Here is a 17,248-nt window from a genome sequence, read left to right as displayed (position 1 = left end):
ATGATGGATCTCGGTGTCTATTCGGAACACTGGATATCCGTTATCCCTTCTCAGTTCCCAAATAACAGAGGTCAAGTCTGTGCTTTTTGGCAAAGTCCACTTGTACATTATTTGTCAGCTATGCCACTGGTAAACTTATTTTCAATACAAAATTTAGAAGATTTCCAACTAGCCCTGCAGCATGCTAGACAGATTGATTGTCTTTAGCGAATACAGTAGTTGAGTTTTCATTCAATTACAGATCGTGGTAATTCTTCAAATCATAATACACAGGATAAAATAACTAAGTAATTTAAACAAAAGAAAGATGACGATTAGCAAAAGCAAGCAGCAAAGGAAATAGGTTTCAGAAATATAGATGGGGTGATCTCAGGGTGAGTTTTTCCCGGTAAGTGATTTTTAAGGCGGTTATTATCTTAAGGTCTAGCCTTCTTTTTACTTCTGATTGGCTTTAATTAATTTATAATTTACTCAATTCAGCCAAAATGTCTGTCCATCAATTTAAGAGATATATATATATATATTTAAATGTATTGGTGCAAATTTCCCATTCCATCGCGTGCCAATTTTCCAAATTATCCACAAGTGCATCTAACATTAATTAGAGAAACACAGTTTTCGTTGCGACATTATCACCCTCGACTGGCTGTTTCCATAGAAACAGGACTACCCGTACAGCAGCACCAGTTCTTACAATACAATGGGACCTTTTAGCTAGTTGACGAGACTGACCTTGCAGTCTCAAGCAACTTGCAAATGTAAAACTTAAGTTTCAGACAGAAATTAAAGTATGATCTGGATTAACCCTTAGTGGATTCCCAGCTATTGTTGCTTAATATGATTATAGTTAATTATTCTTAATGAGTTCTCATTTAACCCTTTTACCTCTATCATCTTCCCTCACTCTCATGGTTATAGCTGACTAGAAAAGTCAATTTCTATGGGAGGCGCCAAGGTTGCAGGAAGGGAAGGGGCTAATGTCGAGCCCTTCGCCTCTCTGATTGCCCGGCGACGGTTACTACGGAACTGGAGGTCAGCAGTGCCACCGGGGGCCACGGCTTGGTTGGGGGACTTGTATGAATTCTCTGGGCTGGAGAAGATAACGTTTACCCTAAGGGGGTTGAAGGAGGGGTTTTACATTCATTAGAGGTTGTTTCTGTCCATGTTTGAGGAATTATCCATCGGAGGGGGGAACGGGGGGAGTTGGGGATTAAAAGGGGAAAAAATTTAACAAACTGGATGTACTTTGTTTATTTTGTGCTATGTTGACGTGTTTAAGGGTGTTTGGAGTAATTATATACATATATATATATATTTAAATTAGCCATTTCATGCCGCTACCCTGCAGTAGCAAGACAAGTGTTATTCGCAACTAAAAGGATGCTGCCATCAAGTAAAAAAGACATTCTGCCTATCACACAAACGAGTAATGTGGTACAGTGCCAGTGTAACGCTCGGTACCCAGGCCTTATAGACCAAAAGCTGGTGGATTGTAGCAAACTGCATGTCTCTGTGGCCGTTCGCAGCAGGCAAGGTGCTGACAATACCCAATTAGCTGATGCTTGCAAAAGTCAAAACAGAGTATCCCGCATTAGCCTTGATTCCGCAATTGGACAACATTTGATAAACAATCCTGAGTGTGCTAATTACAAACAAGAATTACACTGACAATCAGTTTAAGATTATCAGTCGGACTCACAGTGTGGCACGCTTATGCCGACTGAAAACTACAAATATTAATACAGAGTCCAGAGTCCAGTCCTTTGCAGACAGAAAGAACATGAACACATACTGTGTCTGTTTCAACTGAATACAATAGGCGACAGCCATTCTCTGGTTCATTCCCCAGGGCAATACCTTGACCAATCAGAGTCAACTGCCTAGTTTGAAGTTTCTATGGCTTTGCCTCTACTAATCAGAGCCCACTCTCTTACCATGAAATATAAATTGTTGTTTCCTTTATATTGGATGTGCTTGTGAATGTTCTGATGAGTGCAAAATAAAAAGCTTCCATATGTGTCCTTTTTCAGCGATATTCAAGTTATTATTGTTTAGGTCATTTTTAAGTTTACAGCAATGTTCAATTAGTTGTGCAGATATCTGCCTACTTGTTTCACATATCCTGAAATGCATTTGTTCAAAAATCTTTATAGTTAATGAATGAACACTACGATCCAGCTAGCTCTATTTTAGCCACACGCTATGTGAAATCATACAGCCATAGGAACACCGTTAAAGATGATCATTTTCAACCTTTGCCTCATTTTCAGTGAGAAAGCTGGAGCAAGAGGACTAGAGATAATCCTGGGAAAGGTCTTTGAGAACTTACAAAATGTATAACCCAGATAGGTTATAGTATTGAAGTAATGGCTCAAACCTACCAGTCATCCCACCAAATCTCAATTTTTGAAGAGAAGCTTTTAAATTATTCTTAACTATATGTGAAGCTCTACATTTCTACTTGTGAGACCTCCGTATGGTAAGTTATTAAATAGGCAGATGTGACATTAAATTTGACCCTACCTGCAACACGAAGATCACATGCCAACGCTAGCTCCAGACCACCACCAAGAGCATACCCATCTATTGCAGCAATGGTAGGCATTGGCAGTAATTCTTTAAAAGAAGAAATAATACCATTTAAGTCTCAAAAAACATTATTAAAATGTATACAATATCAAAGACGCAATCTGAATAGCAACGTGATCAGAGCTAGCCCTTGCAATTACAGTTTCTAACAATTACATTGGCCAAGAATCACATGCCCATCTATTGTGTCACTAATGCAGCTTGAAGACTATAGCTAATAACATGACCATAATGATCAATCCATTTTTGATTGACGCCTCTGGACTCATGCTGATTAAGCTCAGTTGGACGCTAGATTTTGGAAGCTCTGTTTAGCTAATAATGGTCCATATTTATATGGGTTTTGGTCCTGGTGATTGTTCACATGGGAAAAGGCAAAGACAAACCTCAATTACATTGCCGTGATGCAGCAGGGTTAACCCACTGCGTCACCGTGCTGCCCTTTCCTTTCCTAAAACCATGTTGACTGTCTGGCCATACCAAGATTTTCTAAGTACATTGTTAAGACTTCCTTAATAATAGATTCCAACAACTGATGTCAGGCTAACTGGCCTGTCGTTCCCCGTTTTTCCTCTCCCTCTTTTTTCTTCAATAGCAGTGTTGCCTTTGCTCATTTCCAATCTGCTGGGACCATTCCAGAATATAGCAAATTGTGGAAAGTCATAGCCAGCACATCCACTATCTCTTTTAGAACTGAACCCTAGGATGCAGTTCATTAGGTCCAGGGAATTTGTTGGATTTTATAAATTCATAAGATATAGGAGCAGAATTAGGCCATTCGGCCCATCGTGTTTGCTCCTCCATTCTAGCATGGCTGATTTTAGTCTATTAAGTTTCTCTGCTGATATTATCTTAATTCCCTCACTCTTTTTAGCACCTAGATTACCCTCTATTTTTTACATGCAACTTGTATCTTGTGCTGTAAAGACAGACACAAAATATTTGCAGGGTCAGTTCATGCCAACATGAGGCCTCACTGGCATTTTACAGCCTGCAGCTTGCCGTTTCTGGGAGGATAAGAAATTGACCAACTCCCATGTTGAGCCCAACAGCCAAGAAGGTCTTACAAGGAGCCACAACAGGACAGGGTTAATTTTAATCTAAGCTATCAGAGGAATACCAATTGACACAAACTTGCCACCCCACTAAATTCAATTCAAGGCGGCACGGTAGCATAGTGGTTAGCACAATTGCTTCACAGCTCCAGGGTCCCGAGTTCGATTCCCGGCTTGGGTCACTGTCTGTGCGGAATCTGCACGTTCTCCGTGTGTGTGTGGGTTTCCTCCGGCTGCTCCGGTTTCCTCCCACAGTCCAAAAATGTGCAGGTTAGGTGGATTGGCCATGATAAATTGCCCTTAGTGTCCAAAATTTCCCTTACTGTTGGGTGGGGTTGCTGGGTTATGGGGATAGGGTGGAGGTGTGGGCTTGGGTAGGGTGCTCTTTCCAAGAGTCGGTGCAGACTCGATGGGCCGAATGGCCTCCTTCTGCATTGTAAATTCTATGAAATCAATTGAAAGTAAAAATTAGGCAGGGTTTTATTTTTAAAAATAGATAGTCAATTGGATGCTGTTGTTCAGTTTAATCAAAAAAGTGCTACAGAAATAATTTTTAATGGACACAGCAGTGGCTGAAGGGGAAGGTTATCTCACCAGTATTTGTGTTGTGGCTACTGTACTAGCTTAATGACCCAAATCAAACGTTCACATCCTCCAGTAAATGAGGCAATTTGTGGTTTATCACTAAAAAAGGGGAAAACTGCTAGATTATCTTTGAAAATCCAAATGGTACAGCAATATCCTTCAACGAAGAGTAGCTGTCAATTACTCTGGTGACTAATTCACACAAGATAGTTTCCAACAGATTGAGTGACCAAGATTTTGAAATGAGGCGAACATTCACTCTGCCATCTCTTAATAGCACAGCTCCAGTACACATTTTCAAGATTATGCATTCGATAAATTAAAAGATTTTCTTTCTTTTGTAGATTTTATTCTCTGTCGTTCTTAATTTCACTATTATTTGGTATATTTTAGTCATCAGAAGTAAATATGCAATAAACTGCAATATATTCAAACCGTGGAGCCTCCTGCTGAAATGGAGATGGCTTTGAAAAACTAATGAACACAGTGCATTACGCAGATTAGGTCTGGTCAAACTCTACACTGACCTCCATGCAGTGAACGTTACATTACCCACAAAAGGGGCTGGTTTAGCTCACTGGGCTAAATCGTTGGCTTTTAAAGCAGACCAAGCAGGCCAGCAGCACGGTTCGATTCCCGTACCAGCCTCCCCGGACAGGCGCCGGAATGTGGCGACTAGGGGCTTTTCACAGTAACTTCATTGAAGCCTACTCGTGACAATAAGCGATTTTCATTTCATTTCATTTCAAATACCCCTGGACTTGACTTAACGAAAACAGACACATGCCACTTTGTTTAAATACCGCTACTGAAACACAGATATATATATTTAGAAATCAATTTCTTTGAACTTGCCTATATTGCTCATTAGACTTCGCAGCTTATGAACAAAGTGGCCAACCTCTGTATTACTCATTTCAGCACGTTCCTTCAAGTCAGCACCTGGAAAATAATTTGGGGAAAGAGGAAGGGAAAATAATTTAGAAAACAACTTCACTAAGAGCAAAGAGATCACTTTTGTTGGCACTGGCTTAAAAAAAAGCAAAGAATAAAACTTGGCAAGCAATAGTTTCCATTGCAAATAAACACCCAGCGACTCTTCTGCAATGCAATGATCAATACAGTCACTTGGAGTTAACACAGTTAGGATAGAAATTCCCAGTAATCGATCCAATTTTTAAATTTGCGCACTAAACTGTTTTCAAGTTAAACAAATTTCTAATGTCAACAGCTTTTCAATACTCTCAGTAGAAATTAGTCACCAAATCAAATCTCAACCATTTTTATGGCATCTCATTTCGCCACCCAGGAGAACCAATTATATATAATGTTATACCACTGCATTTTGGCAATCAATCGTAGGCAGAGTGCAATGGCCCATTACTAGACTGCTATTGAAGGGGGCATGAAAGGGCTCTGCATCCGCTGATTCCCCACACAAAGCAGTTTCACAGCCTACCTTCCATAAAGGAATCACTTTGGGGAACTGTTGCATGTCTCATTTATTTGGGTCAAGAGTAGCAACAGGAAAGCCAAAAGCAGGAGGTGGTGGGGAAATATGTGAGAAACTAAAGAAAAAGGTTGTGACGGTATAGATCAGTATGTTCAGATTTCAAACTCTATTATTAATTATCATAAAAAGATTATGAGACTAGAATTTATTAAAACAATGGCATTATGGTCCATAGCACTTCAAAGTAAAATACCAAACTGAACTAAATACATTTAATATATTTAAATTTAATATTTGCAAGCCATGTTTTATTAATCATATCATCACCACTTATTCTAATTAGACTAGCTCCTCAACAATCAAAAACTGAGGCACAATTTTGGCATTTAAGAATCTGCCATGAAGTTTAGAGCTCCAAAATGGTTTTACAAATGCTGCAGGGCCTTGTATAGTTAGCAGAATCTTACACCATTACAAACAGGAATATGCTAGTTACAGGCTGAATGGATTACAAATGACTCAGGTAGGGCAGCACAGTGGCGCAGTGGGTTAGCCCTGCAGCCTCATAGCGCCGAGGTCCAGGTTCGATCCCGGCTCTGGGTCACTGTCCGTGTGGAGTTTGCACATTCTCCCCGTGTTTGCGTGGGTTTCGCCCCCACAACCCAAAGATGTGCAGGCTAGGTGGATTGGCCACACTAAATTGCCCCTTAATTGCAAAAAATGAATTGGGTACACTAAATTTATAAACAAAATTTTTTTTTTTTTTTTTTAAACAAATAACTCAGGTTGCAGATCCCTTACCTGCAGAGAAAACTCCTTTGACCTGACTCTTAAATAGTACCACACGCAAACTTTTGTCCTGATGCAAATCTTCAATGGCTTCTTCAAGCTAAAAAGAAGTAATCATTTCTGGTTTTTCATTGTAGTTCTTGTGAATATAGTCACGGGTGAGGAAAATTAAAGTCCTCATAATGGAACTGAAATTCTCATGTCAAAGGGCTGCACCAAAATTGATGATGGTATTAATAAAGGTATTTAGAGAAAACAGATAAAGGAAATAGGAAGAAGTGCGAGCAAGAAGAGAGAGAAGGAAGCATGCAGATATATGTGATGCAAGTTAACAGAGTAGGTCTTTGTTAAATATATATTTTGTAAAATTGAGTTAACATTGCCACATTTTCCTGGAGACTTGTTTGACGTTGTAGGGGCCATCGAAAGGCCTAAAATAGAAGACTATGCAGCAAGGGACTTGCACCACTAATTATGAAGCTACATATTTTCCTGGGACCCTTTCTGAAACCAGTGATAATTATCAAAGCTCCTTCCACCCTCATTACAATCAATGCTGATTGTGATTCTGTTGGATTTACATCAGTTTAAATCCATGTTCCACTTACTTACATCTCAGTTTGCTGATATTAAGAGATCTTGTTCAGAGTTAGAGATTAGAGTTAGAGCTAAAAAGCGCCCTGTCCCAAGCTTCAGCTCATAATTCTTTGATTTTTTGGGGGGATTTTAAGTGGAAATAGGACTGAGTTACTTGCGTTCCAAGGACTAAATTCTGGGTCGCAGGTGGCACGAGGAGTGCAGGTTTGATACTCCAAGACAAGTGACAACACAGTGAGCGATAGGAATGCACATACCTGCTTAACAAACACATTTCCGAGGGAATTTCTTGCATGAGGTCTATTCATTAAAACTGTCGCAATCCCTGAAAGGAAAAAAATTAAACAAACTGACTTCATGTTTGCAAACATCAATTTTGTTGCTGTACCTAGATTTCTATTAACTCCCAAAAAGGATTCTATAGTCACTAGCATCACACCATTCAGCCGGAACTAAAGCAGTGCAGGCAGGGGGCTATGCTTCGGCCACTTCAAATCCTAATTTTTTGTCCAGCTTCCGATGTTGCAAGCATTCATGGTAGAATGGCTCACTTTAATCTTCTAGAAACGAGAGAAATTAAAAGCTTTTCACAAAAGACGAAGCTTTGCCTGAGCTTTACCCATTCCGCTTCAAATAAGAAAGTATTTTTTAAAAACTTTCTTGAGATCTAGGAGGGTGCTTTAACATTTAAACTGCAGCGAATATGTTCCCTCCCCAGTGCCTGCCCAACACCAGCTACAGGAGAAAATGCAAGTGGCGCTATAGCAGCAAAGACTGTTGTATACTCAGGTTAATCTTCATGGGGGCTGGTTTAGCACAGGGCTAAATAGCTGTCTTTTAAAGCAGACCATGGCAGGCCAGCAGTGCGGGTTCAATTCCCGTCCTTGAAGGTGTTGGATAACATCGGGGCTGGTTTAGCATGGTGGGCTAAACAGCTGGCCTAAACAATTGCCCTTAGTGTCCAAAATTGCCCTTAGTGTTGGGTGGGATTACTGGGTTATGGGGATAGGGTGGAGGTGTTGACCTTGGGTAGGGTGCTCTTTACAGGAGCTGGTGCAGACTTGATGGGCCGAATGGCCTCCTTCTGCACTGTAAATTCTATAAGGCCAGCAGCGTGGGTTCAATTCACATACTGGCTTCTGGTTTAGCTCACTGGGCTAAATCGCTGGCTTTTAAAGCAGACCAAGCAGGCCAGCAGCACGGTTCGATTCCCGTACCAGCCTCCCCGGACAGGTGCCGAAATGTGGTGACTAGGGGCTTTTCACAGTAACTTCATTGAAGCCTACTCGTGACAATAAGCGATTTTCATTTCATTTCATTTTCAATAAGCGATTTTCATTTCATTTTCATGTTTACTTTTAGTGCAAATCAAAACAAAAAACAAACCATATACAAGGAAATTTACCAGAAATGTTTTTTCCATTACGTATCAACTTTGGATCAGTGGCAGCACACTTGCTTCCATGTCCGAAGGGCCTGTTCTTTTCTATGTTCCTGTGGCCTTCTTCTCCAAAACCCTCCAGGCTTCCGAACTCCGCCACGCCTCAGTGGAAAAGGAAGCCCAGGCCATAGTCGAAGCTGTGCGACACTGGAGGCACTATTTGGCCGGCAGGAAGTTTACCCTCCTCACAGACCAACGGTCAGTAGCTTTCATGTTCGATAATGCACAGAGGGGCAAGATTAAGAACGACAAGATCTTGCGGTGGCGGATCGAGTTGTCCATGTACAACTACGATATCGTGTATCGTCCTGGGAAGCTCAATGAGCCTCCTGATGCCCTGTCCTGCGGTACAGATAGACTGCCTCCGCTCCCTCCACACGGACCTCTGCCATCCAGGGGTGACCCGTTTCTATCATTTCATAAAGACCTGCAACCTTCCCTACTCCATCGAGGAAGTCAGGACAGTAACCCGTGACGGCCACATCTGCGCAGAGTGCAAACCGCACTTCTACCGCCCCGAGCGCGCGCATCTGATCAAAGCTTCCCGCCCCTTCTAACGTCTCAGCATAGACTTCAAGGGGCCCCTTCCCTCTAGCAGCCACAACATTTACTTCCTGACGGTGATCGATGAATACTCCCGCTTCCCCTTCGCCATTCCCTGCCCCGACATGACCACATCGACTGTCATTAAGGCCCTCCTCTCCATCTTCTCCCTGATCGGCTACCCCACGTACATACATAGCGATCGGGGCTCCTCCTTTATGAGCGACGAGCTGCGTCAATTCCTGCTCAGCAGGGGCATTGCCTCTAATGGAACGACCAGCTATAACCCTCGGGGTAACGGACAGGTCGAGCGGGAGAATGGTACCATCTGGAAGACCATACTACTGGCCCTCCGGTCCAGAGATCTCCCTATTTCCCGATGGCAAGAGGTTATCCCCGATGCCCTACATTCTATCCGCTCCCTCCTCTGTACCACAACTAATCAAACACCTCATGAACATCTTCTTGTTTTCCCCAGGAAGTCGTCCTCCGGATCCCCTCTCCCAACGTGGCTGGCCGCCCCCGGACCCATCTTGCTCCGGAAGCATATGCGGGTGCACAAGTCCGACCAGTTGGTGGAACAAGTCCAGTTACTCCACGCTAAGCCGCAGTATGCATACGTGGAGTACCCCGACGGTCGGCAGGACACGGTCTCCCTCCGGGACCTGGCACCCGCCGGCGTGCGGCCTTCCCCCCCTTCACCACAGAACCCCCCCTGCCCCTTTTCCCCCAGCGCCCCACCCAGGCCACCCCTTCCCCATCCATGGCGTCTCCACCACCAGCCCGGGGTACGGAGACAGTTCAAGGACCATCGCTCCCGGAGTCCAGGACATCAGCTGAACCACCACCATCGACTGAACCAACATCACCAACTCCTCTGTGGCGGTCTGCCAGGACGTCACGGCTGATCGAGTCCATTTAATTTCAACACCACCATGGACCTTGTATGGACACTATACACTGTTGCTAAATGTCTGGGCCAGTGGGAAGCCAAGTATACATTTTTTTTCTCTCCTTACTACTCATACCACCAGTTCTCCCCCCCCCCCCCCCGGCTTCTTTCTCCACAAGGGGTGAATGTGGTGGTATGATTAGCATAGCTGCCTGCCATTGGTGCAGAACACCGGCTTACCATTGGCCCTGGTTGGTCATGTGCCTCTCGAACGTTTGGTTGAGACCAGTCATCTGACGGCTCCCCGATTGGTCGAGAGGCTGAGTTAGCCCCGCCTCCAGGGCGGGGTATAAATACCCAGTACTCCCGGCGGTCGTCCTTCTACTGTAATCGACCGCAGGGCTAACATCTAGTATATTAAAGCCATACTTTTGTTCAGCAACTCGTCTCGCATTCAATTGATGGTACATCACTATTTTACAGATGTTTATATTAAACCTTGGCCATCTGCCCTCTCTCATGGAGATGAGTTGTGCAGATGCCAGTGCTGGACTATGGTGGGCACAGTAAGAAGTCTCTCAACACTAGGTTAAAATCCAATAGGTTTATTTGAAATCAAAAGCTTTCGGAGCGCTGTTCCTTCATCAGGTGAAGTGGAGGCAGGTTCATAACCACGGCATAAGGAGGAGATACACAATGGCAAGATAATTACAGATTAGAATGTGAAGAATGGTTGAAACGGGAGTCTTTACAGGTAAACAAATCGTTACAGGAAGAATGTGTGTGGAGTGAGTGATAATCACAGGTAATCAAGATGTGAATTATCTCAAGCCAGAACAGTTAGTAGGAATTTGCAAACCCGGACAGTATAGTTACATGTAATGTGACATGAACCCGAGATCCTGGTTGAGGCCGTCCTCATGTGTGCGGAACTTGGCTATCAGTTTATGCTCAGCGATTCTACGTTGTTATGTGACTCGAAAGCTAACTTGGAGAATGTTTACCTGAAGATTGGAGGGGGAATGTCCATGACTGCTGAAGTGTTCCCCGACTGGAAGAGAACCTGCTGATTGTTGCGTGGTGTCCATTCATCCATTGTTGAAGCGCCTGCCGATGTACCATGCCTCAGGACATCCTTTCCTGCAGCGTACGAGGTAGGCAACATTGGCCGAGTGGCATGAGTATGTACCGCGTACCTGGTGGGTAGTGTTCTCACATGCGATGGCAGTATCCATGTCGATGATGCGATCATGTCATATCATGCATTCAGCTTCGGAAAGCTTGTGATTTCAAATAAACCTATTGGACTTTAACTTGGTGTTGAGACTTCTTTCTATGGAGGTGGGTAATAGATGCCACCAGCGTCACTAAAACAGTTCAGCTAACCAAAAGGAAAATAGTATAGTTGCTGGAATCCAGAAATAAAAATAACGAATGCTGGAAATACTCAGTAAGTTGGGTATAGCATGTGCAGAAATTCACAGGATTAATCTTTTAAAGTCTGTGACCTTTTATTAGACTATCTACTCATTTGCCTCTTCTATTTCTAACATTCTGTTGCGTCTCAACTGGCTGCTATGTTACAACAATGGCCGTAGTCAAAAGTACTTCATTGGCAGTGACCTTTAAGTCATAAACGACGTCAGATACATTTCTTACATTTATTTAAATCGGAATGATGAATGTGTCGACAGGAAACCTCACTATTACAGACAGACTTAGGTCAGAGAAAACACTGCTCAGCACATTCACACTCCGTGTCCTCGAGGGCAAAAGTCGTACACAGTTGCAAAAACTGGCAATAGCAAAAGCATAACACCGGAGACGAATCCCTTACCCGAGTTCTCTCCCTCTAGACGCTGGATGTGGATTTCGGTAGGGCCACTGATGTTGGAGCATCGCCTTCTGCTGGCAGCCAGCGACGTGACTCTGCCCCATATAGAGCCCAGTCCTCCCCTGGTCAGTGAGGTCAGAACAGTCTGCAGAGACATTGCTATACCCGAGCGAGCAAGGCCGCCTCTGCCAGGTGCAGTCAAACTTCCCACGCACAGGACTGACATCGGCTGCAACAAGTACGGAAGTGAAATTGGCAAACTTCTACATTGATTGGGAGGCTGGTGTGAAGAGGAAATCCCGCCTTAGCGCCGACCTCATTGGACATAGAAACATCTCCTCTCATTGTCCTGATGTGTTCACACTGCCTGAGAATATTTTGTTTATTAAATGGTGGGTATAAGACTAAAATGAAGCAAGACCTCAGCTGGCCCACGTAGTTACTGGGTAAATGTTGGAAGTAAGGAAGCAGTAGCAGGCCATCTGGAAAATAATAATATAATCAAGCCAAAATGGCTTTGTGAAAGAGAAATGATGGTTGACAAATTTATTATAGAGTGCCAGGTGTACCAATACATTTCCCCCAATTCCATGAATGATTAAAGAAATGCTAGTTTGCAGTTTCTGTGATAAAACAATAGCAAAATACTGTGGATGCTGGAATCAGAAATACAAAGGCAAATGCTGCCAGACCTGCTGAGTTTTGTCAGCATTTCCCTGTTTTCCGAGTGGTTGTGTGGGAACATGGCCACAAAAGAGGTCGTGTGGCGGGAGCCTGGGAGTTATCCACGGGACCATGGGCACAGCTGCCAAGCTAATGAATAAACTACTCTTTGTGGAAAGCCCTTGTTATCAATAATTCAGGAACCCACAACATTTACAGTTATGTTGTCTCGTGTGCGACATGGGGCCAATCTCGATTTCCATAACTAACTTCAAATACTGCATATGAAGTCAGCGTTGGAGGGATGGATAAGGGTTAACTCCCCCCAAAGTTATCACAGGCTTCCATATCCTTAATATTAAAGGATAAAGACCAGGAGCAGTGTGGGTCCTATCGCCCAGTATCATTGTTAAATGTGAATGCTAAACTACTGCCAACGATCTTGGCCTCTTGGATTGAGGACTGTGTGGCGGGGGTGATAGGGGAAGACCAGGCGGGTTTGTAAAGGGGAGGAATCTGTCGGTGAATGTCAGGAGATTACTGAATGTGACAATGATGCCCCCGGAGGGACAGGATTGGAGGTGACGGTCAGAATGGATGGGGAGAAGGGGCTCAATCGGGTGGAGTGTTTGCGGGAAGTGTTGGGACGGTTCAGGTTCAGGCAGGGATTTGTGGACTGGGTCCGACTGTTGTACAGAACGCTGGTAGCGAGTGTACGGGCAAATCGGGTGAGCTCGGGGTACTTCGGGCTGCACCGTGGAACAAGGCCTCTCTGTTGCTCTTTGCCTTGACAATAAAGCCACTGGCAATGGCGCTTAGAGTGCCAAGAAGCTGGAGAGGGATAGTGTGGTGGTGGGTGGGGGGGAGAGCTATATGCGGACGACCTGTTGCTTTATATTTTGGACCCACTGGGAGGCATCGGAGTAGTTATGAATATTCTAGAAGAGTTTGGCCGGTTTTCCGGATACAAGTTAAACATGAGGAAGAGTGAGATCTTCCCGGTCGAGGCAAGGGGCCAGGTGAGGAGGTTGGGAGAGCTGCTGTTCAGGGAGCTGGGGGTGAGCTTCAGGTATTTGGGCATCCAGGTGGTCGTGGATAGGAACAAGTTGATTCTGGCGTGGTTGTAGAGCAGATAAGGGGGGATTTCAAGATGTGCTCCCGCTATCACTGGCGGGCTGGGTGCAGATGCCCGAGGCTCTTATTTGTTTTTCAGAACCTCCCGATTTTCAACCCAAAATAATTCTTTAGAAAAGTTAATGCTTTGATATGGGGGTCTGTGTGGGTGGGGAAATCCCCACGGTAAAGAAGGTGCTGATGGAGCAGGGGCACGGGGGGAGCAGGCTGACCTTGCCAAATATAATGAACTATTACAGGGCAGCGAATACTGCTATGGTTAGGAAGTGGGTAGTGGGGGAGGGGTCGGCATGGGAGCAGTGAAAGGCGGCCTCTTGCCAGGGCAAGAGTTTAGGGGCATTGTTGACAGCGCCTCTGCCACATACAACAAGTTGTCCGCATACAAAGACACCCTCTCTATTCCCCCTCCACTTTAGTGGATGACCTGAATGCTATGGCCAGAGGCTCAATTGCCAAGGCAAACAGTAGTGGCGACAGTGGACACCCCTGTCTCGTGCCTTTCATCAAGTGGATCTTTAACCCGCAAATGGGTCTCCTGCGACAGCAGCACATCAGCCATCTAAGGTGAGCAATCACTCTAGATCTCTTTCCCGAGCTGCTCAATCCCCTCACGTTCCATGTGACCAGCTGGATGGGGGGGGTCATCTATCCCCGTCCCATACCAGAGTCAGCCATTCACACCCTGTGGGGCAATCCAGCAACATCTCAAGGAGAGCCAACATCAGGCCCACCCAAGATGACCACCAATTCCCCAACACGACTGAACAAAAAACAGTCCCAAGCCACTGTCAGAAAATTAATCCACCCTTCTCGCCCCCTCCCTCCCATCTCCCGCCAACACCACACCCAACCAGCATCGACTAGGCATCTAAAGACTCCTCCTTGCCCCTGAACCTCACCCAACATGAAAACAAAATCCCTAAGCTCATACTTAAAAGCCCCCCCACCGTATGAGTTGCAGCAAGTTGAAGAGGATGTCCTGAATTCAAAGTGTTGTTCTGTGTCAAGGTCTTTGAGTGTGTACTGGAACATGGTTAGGAGGTTTGTGGCAAACGCTGCAGGAGCCAATACACTGCCTTGCTGTTGGTGACAGGAAAGGCATCTAATGATGCATCACCTTGCATCACACTGGCCATCATGCCATTGTGAAATGAGCAAATGACTCTGATCATCTTTTCAGGGCAACCGCATCTGCAACGAACCATCCACCAGCCTTTCCAGGGTACTGTGTCAAAAGCCTGAGTCAGGACAATGAACAACGTATGATGGAGAAGGCGGGAGGGGTTGAGAAGTCTATTCCCATGTTCCTGTATAGTTATTCTGTCGTGGGACTTTTCTTGAATTTGACCTGCTTCAAAGATCATTTCCACTGTTCCCCAGCACGGACGTCACACTGTCATTCTGAGTTCACAGAGTCAATGAGATGAGTGACACTTCAATTAAGAATAACGCTTATAGAATCGTTAAATCCTTACAGTGCAGAAGGAGGCCATTCAGCCCATAGGGTCTTCACCCACCCCCGAAAGAGCTTCCTGCCTAAGCCCACCGCCCCCACCCTATCCCTGCAACCCCACCTAACCTTTTAGACACTAAGGGCAATTTGGCATGGCCAATGCACCTAACCTGCACATCCTTTGGACTGCAGGAGGAAACCGGAGCACCCGGAGTAAACCCACCCAGACACAGGGAGAAAGTGCAAACTTCATACAGACACCAAATGCCTGAACCGAACCCGGGTCCCTGGCGCTGAGAGGCAGCAGTGCTAACCACTTGCTAGCTTCCTGCTGTTGAAAGAAGAGATATTCCACAATGGTTGTCACAGGTGGACTTGCTCCCTTTCCGTTTGTTATGGAGGCATCCTTGTAGTCATGGGGCACAGTGCCCAAGTTCCAGAATAGACAGAAGAGACTAGGGGATTTCCTAACCAGGTCAATTGCTCCATTATTGAATTCTTCAGGTGGGATGCCATCAGCTCTCGGTGATGTGCCCATAGAAAGCTGTTTATTGGTCTTTGTGACTTCCGCTTGAGAAGGACCAAGAGCAAGCTCTTCTCCAGTGTGGTGCTGTGGAAGTGACTCAATTGTATCATTGCACACGATGCAGATGTGGTTCACAAGAATGGTTCCAGAGATGAGAAACTTCATTTATGAGGATAGATTGGAGAGATTGGGACTGTTCTCTTTGGAGAGAAGACGGCCAAGAGGAAATTGATATAGCTGTTCAAAATGATGAGGGAGATGGACAGAGTAGATAGGGAGAAACTGTTCCCACTTATAAAAGAATAGAGAAGGAGAGGACACAGATATAATGTGATTTGTAAAAGAAGCAAATGTGATGTGAGAAAAGCATTTTCACGCAGCGAGTGGTTCATGCCTAGAAGACAGGTTCCAACTATTTTGATGAAACCAAATAAACTAAATTAAATAAATTAAGGGACAAATTAAAAGGGGCAGGCCCTTAAAAGGATACTGCCTTAAACAAAAACAAATCACAAATTAAACTTAAAATATCAACCTTTTCATGTTGCAGCCCTGGTGCGGCTGCATTTGGAGTATTGTGTGCAGTTCTGGTCGCCGTATTATAGGAAGGATGTGGAAGCATTGGAATGGGTGCAGAGGAGATTTACCAGGATGTTGCCTGGTATGGAGGGAAGATCTTATGAGGAAAGGCTGAGGGACTTCAGGCTGTTTTCGTTAGAGAGAAGGTTAAGAGGTGACTTAATTGAGGCATACAAGATGATCAGAGGATTAGTTAGGGTGGACAGTGAGAGCCTTTTTCCTCGGATGGTGATGTCCAGCACGAGGGGACATAGCTTTCAATTGAGGGGAGATAGATATAGGACAGATGTCAGAGGTAGGTTCTTTACTCAGAGAGTAGTAAGGGCGTGGAATGCCCTGCCTGCAACAGTAGTGGACTCGCCAAACATTAAGGGCATTTAAATGGTCATTGGATAAACATATGGATGATAAGGGAATAGTGTAGATGGGCTTTAGAGTGGTTTCACAGGTCCGCGCAACATCGAGAGCCGAAGGCCCTGTACTGCATTGTAATGTTCTATGTTCTATGTTCAACCTAAAATGTGATTAAAAGCACCCCAGTCCCTGCGGGGCTCAGCGGACATGGAAAGCCTCGATGGTGCCTGTGGACACTACATGCTCCCACCCTAGTGACACCCAGCCACGAATGTAGCCACGTAGAGGGGCAGTCGGGTCAGATGACCCCCCTCGGTCACCCGCTGTCTGCACTTCTTTATGGCAAGCTTGGCCAGGCCCAGGAGCCTGGCATGAAGACAGGTCCAATTAAGGCATTTAAGAGGGAATTAGATGATTATTTGAATAGAACCAATACGCAGGGCGACAGGGAAAAGGCTGGTGAATGGCAAAACGTCATTTACATAGAATTTACGGCCCATCGGGTCTGCACTGGCTCTTGGAAAGAGCACCCTACCCCCTACCCAAGGTCAACACCTCCACCCTATCCCCATAACTCAGTAACCCCACCCAATACTAAAGGCAATTTTGGACACTAAGGGCAATTTATCATGGCCAATCAAACCTAACCCGCACATCTTTGGACTGTGGGAGCACCCGGAGGAAACCCATGCACACACGGGGAGGATGTGCAGACTCCGCACAGACAGTGACCCAAACCGGAATCGAACCTGGGACCCTGG

The 17,248-nt window shown here is 44.9% G+C and overlaps 1 protein-coding gene across 4 annotated transcripts in view; it reads right to left on the bottom strand.

The window, feature by feature from the left end:
• echdc2 (enoyl CoA hydratase domain containing 2) overlaps positions 1-12,109 on the bottom strand; it is a 34,520-nt gene extending 22,411 nt beyond the window's left edge. For 2 of the 4 annotated variants that reach the window (XM_038794229.1, XM_038794231.1), the window contains exons 1-5: positions 11,782-12,106; positions 7,326-7,393; positions 6,484-6,571; positions 5,085-5,171; positions 2,524-2,616 (exon numbers count right to left, since the gene is read on the bottom strand). In XM_038794229.1, coding sequence (XP_038650157.1) covers positions 2,524-2,616; positions 5,085-5,171; positions 6,484-6,571; positions 7,326-7,393; positions 11,782-12,004 — 559 coding nt within the window. In that variant the 5' untranslated portion in view covers positions 12,005-12,106. Of the gene's footprint in view, positions 1-2,523; positions 2,617-5,084; positions 5,172-6,483; positions 6,572-7,325; positions 7,394-11,781 lie in introns of all 4 variants that reach the window. The other 2 variants (XR_005460329.1, XM_038794230.1) reach the window with 2 other exon arrangements.
• Between the last annotated feature and the right edge of the window lie 5,139 nt (positions 12,110-17,248).

The sequence above is a fragment of the Scyliorhinus canicula genome, chromosome 4, assembly GCF_902713615.1.
Source record: "Scyliorhinus canicula chromosome 4, sScyCan1.1, whole genome shotgun sequence".
Lineage (NCBI taxonomy): Eukaryota > Metazoa > Chordata > Chondrichthyes > Carcharhiniformes > Scyliorhinidae > Scyliorhinus > Scyliorhinus canicula.
Note: the sequence above shows the minus strand (reverse complement) of the source record. Positions and strands in the feature narration are given on the sequence as shown.